The 10739-nt window shown below is 43.5% G+C and overlaps 1 protein-coding gene across 5 annotated transcripts in view; it reads left to right on the forward strand.

Annotated features, from left to right (window-relative positions):
* Positions 1–10396, forward strand: part of FMO1 (flavin containing dimethylaniline monoxygenase 1) — a 31398-nt gene extending 21002 nt beyond the window's left edge. For all 5 annotated transcript variants that reach the window (XM_084788924.1, XM_084788925.1, XM_084788923.1 and 2 more), the window contains 5 exons: positions 1982–2124; positions 5013–5212; positions 6429–6784; positions 7409–7481; positions 9624–10396. In XM_084788924.1, coding sequence (XP_084645050.1) covers positions 1982–2124; positions 5013–5212; positions 6429–6784; positions 7409–7481; positions 9624–9966 — 1115 coding nt within the window. In that variant the 3' untranslated portion in view covers positions 9967–10396. The remainder of the gene's footprint in view (positions 1–1981; positions 2125–5012; positions 5213–6428; positions 6785–7408; positions 7482–9623) is intronic.
* Positions 10397–10739: the final 343 nt, after the last annotated feature.

Below are 10739 nucleotides of genomic sequence, written 5' to 3' on the forward strand. Positions count from 1 at the left end.
ATGAATAGAGAGTTCTGTGGAGTTTGGTGGAGGAACCACAGTCTACCCTGGGAACCTTATCAGAAGCCATACCAGGTCACCATAGAATAGCCTGTGAAGGTGTACAAGACGCTTTGCTCTATTTGAAGTGGGTGAGCTGTAAATCTGGAAAGCATAGACTAAGCCACATGGCTCACCAGCTAATAGCCTTTGGCCTCTTCCTTTGCCTTTCTAAGCCCCTAGGGCTGGGGAGCTCCCAACAAATTGGGGAACTCAGATCGCTTTACAGAAATGCATGTATCATAAATCAAGTGAAGAGGGCTGCGTGGATCCTGCAGCCCTTAATATCATTCTCCTCCGGCAGTACCAATTTCAAACCCCTGTCTCCATGGTTGTCAAAGAGGCTTTGAGCTCTAAGACTCTGGTTCTGACTTTAAGTGGGGACCTCCCAGCTCTACCATCTCCTCCCTACTTTGGGGTGGTTGTGAAGCATGACAAAAATTTAAATTCAGTGAAGACATTAAAATTATTTATCACAGGTTCTGAAAGCAATTGTGAAGGGGGAATTCCCAAGAGTCTTTGTAAAAATAATGATTATTAAAATTACATTAAGTATGCCATTCCCTGCCCCCCCCAAAAAAACAAACTAGTTTTATTTCTTTAATTACTTACATTCTGGCATTTAGCAACACACCTATATTTGCCTACTGTAAATTCTTATTCTGCCTTCCTGTGAGGTAAGAGGGGAGGGAATGGATCCATAGGAGACTCACATGGTCTCTCACTTTTGTCCAATTGTAACCCAAACAGCCTGAGTCAGAGATATTCCAGGGTAACATATGGATCTAGAGACGACTCTACTGTCTGTTTTGGAGTTTTCCAGTTGTCCTTTCTAGAAAGGTCTCTGAACTATATGGAGTTCCTGAACTGAGTTCATACTTGAACTTGGTAAAGATCTGTGCCAAATATTAAATGATCTTAATTGTGGTAAAGTTTTGACCAGGATTCATACTAGAGTTTGAATGGTTCATTGTGAACTACAGAGCCGCCTGGCCTAAGACAACCACATCCGACAATCACGGTTACTTATCTGAGACCCTAGATGTCTTATCACTGTTCTACAAAGGCTCTCCGTTGAGCACGAATTATTTCTAATTGTGCAACGCAGCCTTGGGAGGCTTTTTCAAAAGCTTTCTGGTGGCATTTGACATCTCGATCGGATTTGGCACCAACTGCCTGAGATATCTAGTGAGTCCAGGAGATGTGACCCTGATGTCTCACACACACACACGAACGCACGCACGCACGCACGCACGCACATGCGCACGCGCATGCGCACACACACCCACACCTTTTTGCTTCAAACCAACTCTGACTCAGCAAACTGAGCCTGGGCTGTGGACTGGCAGCATCTTCACTTAATATGAACCTTTGTGAATGGGCACCACAGGCCAATTCAACTGAGGCAGTTCTTCAGTTGGGGTTCCCTCTTCTTCCTCTATCTCATCTGGCACAACACCTGGCACACAGCCAGGGTCCCCCAGAAAGTCTGATGAATAAAATGAGTGATTCAGTTCTATGCTTTTGCTCCTGTTTACAAAAAGCCACACAACATAAATAATCACTTGGCAACTAGAACATTGCCTTCCCGTTGGCATCCATCAACCCGGACGTGGTAATAACGCCTTACACTCTTGTGTAGTGTGTCTTCCGTCATGGTATTTCAGCTTAGTCGTTAATCATTTAGTAAGTAAAATGAGACATCTGTCTAATGAGATAATTAACTCACTTTGTTTATAATTACATAAAATGACTAAGGAAATAACTGGCAGATAACGTTTTGTGAAGTTGTACATTCGTATTTTAGGTTTTCTCAAACTAGAGTATGCTATTATTAATAAAGAAGCCTAAATCATCTTTTGAGGTGTTATCAGGCGGAGGATATTTATACTTCATTCACTGATTTTTATAAGTTCTCTATGTGGGTTTGTTTTCTCTCTAGGTATACAAACTTTTAAAGGCCAGTACTTCCACAGCCGACAGTATAAACATCCGGACATATTTAAGGACAAGCGAGTCCTTGTGGTCGGAATGGGAAATTCTGGCACAGACATTGCAGTGGAGGCCAGCCACTTAGCAAATAAGGTACCACATTTGACCTTACCTAACGAGACTTCCATCTTAACATGTACGTCTCCGCCAGTGTTTGACATTATGATAAAAATGCAACAGAAAGCACACGGGGTTTTGTGTGTGGTTTTGTTGTTGTTGTTGTTGTTGTTGTTTTGTTTCGTTTTGTTCTGGGACATGGACTTACTATGACACTGTAGCTGGCCTAAAATTCAATATGTAGCTAAGGCTGGTATTGAAATTGTAGTAATCCTCCTGAGTGCTAGAGCTATAGCTTTATGCCACCAGACGTAGCTAACAACAGATTTATGAAGGACTTTTGGGTTGTTTTGAGACATGGTCTCCTGAAGTTCAGGCTAGCCTGGAACTTGCAGTCCAGCTGATGGTGACCTAGAACTCCTATTCCCCTGTCACTCAAGAGCTACAATTATAGGTGTGCACATCATGCCTAGCTAAGTGTTTTTGCTGAGTGTCACATACTTCACTATAAACTCCGGCTGCCACCTATCCTTAAAACTAACTTCTCTGACACTTAATCTTGTCACTTTTCTTATCATCCAACCAGAACTACAAGACACATGTTTTCTTCACTCAATCCCATGGGTCCTTCAATCCCGGCAACTCTTCCTTGCTCACATCTCTCATTTACCCTTCTCTTCCTTTAGTTACTGCCCTCCCAGGTCTCTGCCACCTCATGCTGAGCCTGCTTCCTTGTCTCCTAACAAAACTGTAAAAACAGTAAATACTTATCTGAATTGCTCATTGCCAAATACTGTTCTGGATGCTCCTTGATCCATTACTTCAATCACCAAGGCAAGCCACTGCTCAGTGCTCAGTTTACAGACCAGTAGACAAAGAATGAGAAAAGCAATGAGCCAAAAAGTCATGCCACTGCCTGGTGTTACAGCCAATCCTCAAACCCAAGTCAGCGACTCCAAGTTCATGAGTTAGGAAACTCTGCCTGTCACCCTGACAGCCCTGCCCACAGTCCACTCTCTCCCTCTTAACAAACCATGCAAACCCCACACCAGCACCAAACAAACCCTCTGAAAAGCCACAGTGTAAGTTTGCTTTTTTGTTGCTGTGATAAACACACAATCAAAAGCAAGTTAAGGGAGGAAACCATTATTTGGCTTCTGTTTCCGGGTAACGGTCCATCAGTGAGAGAAGTCAAGGCAGGAACCATAGAGGAATGCTGCTTCCTCATTGTCTCTCTGGCTCATGTTCAAATAGCTTTCTTACACATCCCAGGCCCACCTGTCCATCCAGGGATGCTGCTGCTGCCCACAGTGGGCTGGGACCTTTCTTTCACATCAATCATTGATGAAGACAATCTACCACAGACACGGCCACAGGCCAAGCTGATTGAGGCAATGCTCCCATTCAGTTTCTGTCTTCTCGGGGGCCTCTAAGTTGTGTCAAGTTGAGAACAAAAACTAACCTGCACCCACCTGCCTTCACATGGCATCCTCCGGGTGAAAACCCAGTGACTCCACTGGTCTGAAAGAAAATTAAAATTTGTAGATGCATTAGTCTCCCATCCTAGAGCACTCGTAATCTGGTTCAAATCTGCCACTTGAATTCTTACTGCTTTTGGCCTTTCCACGTCCTTGTCTTTAATTCCTCCTTGCTGGACCGTGCCCCTCCTTCTCCAATGACCTTTCTCTTATATTTTACATTTGGAGGAAGTGACTTTTCCCTATTTAGCATGTGCCAAACACTGTACCAGGCCCAAAAAGCAAAATCAGGATCCATTCTCATGGAGCTTGAAACTGTAACAGGGGAAACAGATGCCAGATAAATAAGTGATGAAGGTGGGGGGTGGGAGGGGGTAAGTAATGCAAAGTTAATTAATTAATGAAGAGTATAAAGAAAGAGAATTGAGGGGTGTGACTTTGAGATACCTTCCTGTTATTTTAGAAGAAGGAATTGATGAGTAGTTCATTCATTAAAACAATTGTCAATTGATTTGAAGAGACTTAGCAGTTTGATGACATTGTCCTGAATAAAAAGAAAGGATCTCCTGAAAGAAAATTTAGGAGGGTCCCAACCACTTTAATTTCCACGTGTGGTAGTATTGTTTCTCTTTCTCCAATTATCTGGAAATTCCTGTAATAAAACAACAACATGTTTTTACATCTATCTTGTCATTCCTGAATTAATAAAGAAAGCCCCCCTTGATTTAAAGGAGAATTAGTGTCTGCCATCCTACATCGTGACACAGAGGCATGACACATCAGTGTAAATAGTTCACATCAGAGCCCCTTACCACCCTCCCGGTGCTGTGCCACCAGTTTGTGATGTTATAAAGGGACACAAAAATAACACCCCTGGCTATGGCTTTCATGCTCTGCTCAGGTAGGGGAAAGCAATCTGTTCAGTCTGTGTCAGCAGAATAACAGATTGGGGAGCCAACTGTTTTGCTTTCCAAACAGTTGTCCGGATACTTACTTACTGTGTAGGTATCAGAGCACTACTAACTTAATCAGCTAGCTGGTAAGTGAAAATGGCCAAACAGCCAATATGGCTGAGGAAAAGGACAGCAGGAAAGAAGGAGAAAAGACCCAAATTAATATTTTAGTGAGTTTTACTGATCATCACACTATCACTTGTATTGATATCAGCTTTGTAGACAACTCTCAACTTTCACCATGCCCTGTTCTTGCCGACTACTGTGAGTGCATTAAGATTATAAACCAACTGTCTGTTGTCTTCTCACATAAGTTGCTATGTTATCTCATGACCAGTAAATAATCAGTATTCAAGAATACATCTTGTGGTGTTTTAATACTCTGAATATTCAAACTACTAGAAGAATCAAGGCTATCTTGTCCGATGTGTATTTTGAAAATAGCAGACATATTATCAATCTTCACTTCTTGAAACTCTTTGCTTGATTCTAGGTATTCCTGAGCACCACCGGAGGGGCATGGGTGATCAGCCGAGTCTTTGATTCGGGGTACCCTTGGGACATGATATTCATGACACGATTTCAGAACATGTTCAGAAATTCTCTCCCAACTCCAATTGTGAATTGGTTGATATCAAAAAAGATGAACAGCTGGTTCAACCATGTGAACTACGGTGTGGCTCCAGAAGACAGGTAAATGTAATCTATCTGACAAAGGTATCAATCTTAACCTTTCCAATAGCACATACAAACAAGACAATAGCAGCGAGAAGGCTGACTGTTAAGAAGACTTCATGCAAATTCACACCCAACTATGAGCTAACTAGCAAGTGTTCAGGAGACAGGCTTCTGTATTTCACCTTGCCAACAGCGCTTTCAGGTAAGTAGTACTCTATTCTATTAGTGTGGGAGAACTAAGACAGGAACTTTCTTGGGCCACTTACTTGCCCTCGCTCCTTTAGTAAGGGAATGGGCCTCAGATCCAGCAAACAGAAGATGATCATTTGTCTACGACTGTTGACAAAAGCAACACACTTGCATTGTTTCATTCCTTCAGTGAGTGTCCCTCTGGTGACTGTGCCTTCTTGCCTTTGTGACCACCTTGATTTCAGTCTAATCTTCAGTTAAAACCTACAGCTTATCCCATTAGCAAGAAGCAAATGTCAGTTTAGACAATTGTATTAGAGTTCTCTACAGGACTGATTTTTACACACACACACACACACACACACACACACACACACACACAACTTTTTTGTATGCCTTTTCATTCTACCAAAATGTTAGTATCTGTACTTTTTCAGATGAATGGAAGAAAGCCCCTAAGCATCATTGGACTTGCCCAAGCTCTGTTGAATACTCATGGTATAAAGTAAACCAAGCTTACTCCCTCCTATGCCATGATGTTTCAATTTTACCATACCATCTCTTTCTGTGAATTCCCCACAGTCTATAAACATGTTGAACTCATACAAAAGCAACTCAGAAAAGTGTTTTTTCTCTGCTGAGAAAAAGGTATACCAGGAAAAGATAATGCTGTTTGTGTTTCTTTGAGACACAAGGTGATTTACTTACACAACTGTTCTCTGGGGGCAAGGGGGAACTAAACAGAGGATCAGAAGATCTTGCCAGATATGAGCTTCCCAGCTTCCTTTGTTGTCCTTCAACAGTCTGCTGTCCCTAGAAGGACAGCCATGCCGGAATGCAGAAAATCAGCAAGAGAAAGAAAGGCTGCACACGGCTCTAGCTGCCTTCTCAGCTTTCAGACTCTAGGAGGGGTAAACACATTTGATAAGCCTTGGGTATCACTCATCCCCCTTCGGAGAGCGGCAGCTTGAGTCCAGCCAGGAGAAGAGTAAAGAAAGTGCTGGCTCCAATGCTGACCTCTCTGCTCACGTCTTTTGTTTAGGGTTCAGCTGAGAGAGCCCGTGCTAAATGACGAGCTCCCAGGCCGCATCATCACTGGGAAAGTGCTGATCAAGCCGGGCATCAAAGAGGTGAAGGAAACCTCTGTCATATTCAACAACACCGAAAAGGAAGAGCCTATTGACATCATCGTCTTCTCCACTGGATACACCTTTGCGTTCCCCTTCCTTGACGAATCTATAGTGAGAGTTGAGGCTGGCCAGGCATCGCTGTACAAGTACATCTTCCCCGCACATCTGCCAAAACCAACTCTGGCTGTGATTGGCCTCATCAAACCCCTGGGCTCCATGATACCCACAGGAGAAACTCAAGCCCGATGGGTTGTTCAGGTCTTAAAAGGTAACTGTGTGAGAAATAGCTGGGCACGTTTATTAAGCTGTCATTTGTCCTTGTGAACCTTAATACTGGAAATTAAAAATGTAACTTATTCAATAAAAAGTATTCTGGCAGCCCAGTGGTGGTGGCACTTGGGAGGCAGAGGCAGGAGGAGCTCCGTGAGTTCAACACCAGCCTGGTCTGCAGAGTCAGTTCCAGGACAGCCAAGGCAACAGAGAGAAAAACATTATGTATTCTGGCATAGTGACTTATGTCATCACAGCCAAATGATGAATCAGGGCTTTAAAAGGCATGTGCCTCCCTATTATTTTGATTAAAGCAACTGGTTCAATAAAAGTGAGAAGTTCGGTCCATTAAATAACATCATTTTATCAAACCAGCTGTGAGGTTCTGTCACATTAAGTAATTAGTGAGATGGCCAAATATTCATCTTGCATCGTGTCAGTCAGCAGCATTGATGCCAGGAACACACCACCAGTCAGCTCAGGCAGCTGACACTTTTGCAGCAGGACCCATAAATATCTGGGTACCAGAAAGATGAAAGATAAACAATGGGAAAGCAACCATAACCATCAGTCCAAACTGAGAGCTAAAGTTAGATTGCACTGTCATGTGTTTATTTTCTAGGTGCGACTACATTACCACCACCGAGTGTCATGATGGAAGAAGTTAATGAAAGGAAGAAAAACAAGCATAGTGGGTGAGTGAACGGATGGGCGTTGTTTATGAATGACAGTGAAATTGGTGAAACAGCAAAGTGGAGATGAGCTTTACACTGCAAAGAGAGGCGTCTGAGACTGGGGGGGGGGGGGGGGAACTTAAGGAAGCCTATGTAGGAGAGAGGAGGCAAAGGGTTATACTGAGGCATTTTTAAGTTCCTCCCAGCATCAGGAGGGGTTTGGGATCTAGACCTGATGTAAGGAACCCTCACAAACCAGGTGCATTACCCTACACCTTACCCACAATCAGCAGACACAGTGTGTGCTTCCCGGGAGCGTCTGTTCACTCAACTGGCTTTATTGTTTCTCTAAAGCAAGAGTCAGTCGACTTGGCCCTGTGGGACAGACCCACTGACCTGGTTTTTCTTTTTCATTTTCAAATAGTTGTTGAAGATAAGGATTTTGCAGTGTGTGTTCACTGTGGCTGTGGTTTTGGTACAATGCAGCCGTGCTCACTGGTTGTGCACTGCCAGTGGCTGCTTTTGCGTTACCACGGAGATGTCCTGAAGTAGACATAGAGGCCCTGTAATGGCATTTCCAGCTTCGGGGATGCAGGGGGTGGGGGTGCTGCTTGTGCTCCACTCTTCATGCCAAGTAAAGGGACAAAGGGAAGGGAAGGAACATGGGAAACAAAGAAGAAACAAAGAAATGGCTATGATCCATTATGGCTCTAGAAAAGCAAAAACATTGGCTCCACTGTCTGACAAGCAAATCTTCACTTAAAAAACTTAAGGGTTATGTGGTTGTTGTTTTTTTTTTTAAGAGGGAAGCATTTCAAAATACTATCTAAGGAGATAACTGAGTTCGTAAAGTATTTGCATTTCCAGCAGAAAGGTCTGACATCAGTCCCCAGAATGCACTAGGAAAACCATCTGTGCTGGCAGATGCTTGTAACCACAGTATTGGGAAGGAAGATTCCTAGGGCTCACTGGCTGGCCAGCCTAGCCTGTTTGGTAATTACCAGGACAATGAGATACTTTGTTTTCAAAAAAAGGGGGAAGGGGCTGGGAAACAACACCCCAGGCTCTCCTCTTGCCTCTGCACACTTGTGCACGCATCACATATGCACCTTCATATACAAATGCAGCCACGTCCATATGAACATGAACAGCATGTACACACACACTAAGATAGTAGCCAGATTTATTGGCGCACACCTATAATCCCAGTGATGGAGAGACTGAGGCAGGAGGATTGCTTCAAGTCTGAGGCTAGGCTGAGATACATAGTAAAACTCTGGCAAGTCTAGGAGAAAGAATTCAACTTTTTTTTTTTAGTTGCTCCATTTTAATAACTTACTTTCCTCATTCATAGCATCTTGCATTTCAAACACCCATCTAGCTTTGTCTAAGAGTTAAGGTCCAAATTAATAAAAGCATTATAGATGTTTCTTCTCTATAAGGGGATGGGTGTGTGATTAGGCGCCTGCCTGCTTCTCCTGCATGCAGAAGCCTTCAGAGGCCACAAGAGGGCATCAGATCCCTTGGAACTGGAGTCACAGGCAGTTATGAGCTTCCATATGTGGACTGATAGCCAACCTTGGGTCCTCCACAAGAGCAGTAAGAACTCTCAACTGCTGAGCCTTCCATCTCTCTAGCCCTGATTTCTTCTCTTTATTCTCAATCTAGAATATGGTCTTGTCTCATTATAGGACTCTGGTATAATAGATAAACAATATAAACCACTGGATAATGTAGACTCTACTTACCACAAAAGTCCCACAATGGCTGTAAGGACTAATATTGGCAGCATGAGACTCTCACTCTGTGGGTTTTTGTGGCTCATCATATTATACAAGTGAAGAAACAATTGAGTTTTAAGAAAGAAAAAAGCCAAGTGTGGTGACTCGTGACTGTCATCACAACAGGAGGGAGGCTAGGGCGGGAAGATTGCAATGAGTAGGAGGCCAGCCTGGGCTACAGCCTGAAACCCTGTCTCAAAGAAGCAACAAGAGAAATAGAAAGAGAGCATTTTTGATGCCCATGGGTATAATGGAAGAATACACCAGGCCATTCCAATCTTGTGTCAGTGTTTGCTTTGGACAAAGATTGTGTTTACTTGTTCTGGGGTTGCTATCATTGTGACTGTCGCCCCCTCCTCTTCCCGTTCTTCCTGCTGGAAAGGTTCGGCTTGTGCTACTGCAAGGCTCTGCAATCAGATTATATAACATACATAGATGACCTCCTGACCTCTATCAACGCAAAGCCGGATCTGTGGGCCATGCTCCTGACTGACCCGCGCCTGGCTCTGACCATCTTCTTCGGCCCCTGCTCACCTTACCATTTCCGCCTGACTGGTCCAGGAAAATGGGAAGGAGCCAGAAAGGCCATCTTGACCCAGTGGGACCGAGCACTGAAAGTCACCAAAACTCGAATCGTACAAGAATCCACATATTCCTTTGAAACTTTGCTTAACCTCTTTGGTGTTCTGGCTTTGCTTGTGGCTGTTTTCATGATTTTCCTCTAAGTGAAAGATCTAACTGGCTTTTCAGACGTGTAGACCGTTCTGCTCCAACTCCTCTAATGTCACAGCTTTGCCTTCATAGTCATAAACCATGTCCAGAGAGCGAAGCCCCACCCGTCCTCTCCCCAGCTAACCCCACTGGCACCGTGGTATTTCTGGGCTTCTCACAGCTCCATTAGGTTTAATGCCAGAAGATAATGCCCAACAATGTTGTTCATCTAAAGTAGTGGAAGGATCCAGGCTCACTTTTAGGAAGGAGATGACCCCAGAAAGTACTCTGGGCACACTTTCCCCTAAAAACTCTTTTCCTGTGTCTTAATAAATAAAAATAAAAATAAAAATAAAAAAACCCTACCTCGAAGAACATTGGTCTGCACTAAACGGTTCTCTGTGTATTGGTTAACTACAAATAAAATGGAGGAAACTACATGTACCAAGTGGCCTTTTGTACTCTTTTCGTGGGCTGGGAGGAAAGAGAAGAGGATGTGGGCAGCTATGGATAAAGTCAGGAAGAAGATGGTCAGTAAATGAGCCAAAGCGCTTTCACGGGAGTGCAGGCCTCCTTCAGGAAGCCATGAGGGCTGCCTCTTCTTAAAAAGTCAACTCAATTCACCAGAGTTCATTAAAGAAAGAGCAGATCCATGACGCCTTTAGTAGAAAGAAAAGAGCTTGGTCTACAAGGAAAGTCCAGTCACACAGAGAAACTCTGTCTCGAAAAATCAAAAACAAAACAAAACAAAAAAAGAAAGAAAGGAAAGGAAAGAAAAAGAAACCAA

This window comes from Acomys minous (genome assembly GCF_964271855.1).
Source record: "Acomys minous genome assembly, chromosome: 1".
In the NCBI taxonomy this organism is placed as follows: domain Eukaryota; kingdom Metazoa; phylum Chordata; class Mammalia; order Rodentia; family Muridae; genus Acomys; species Acomys minous.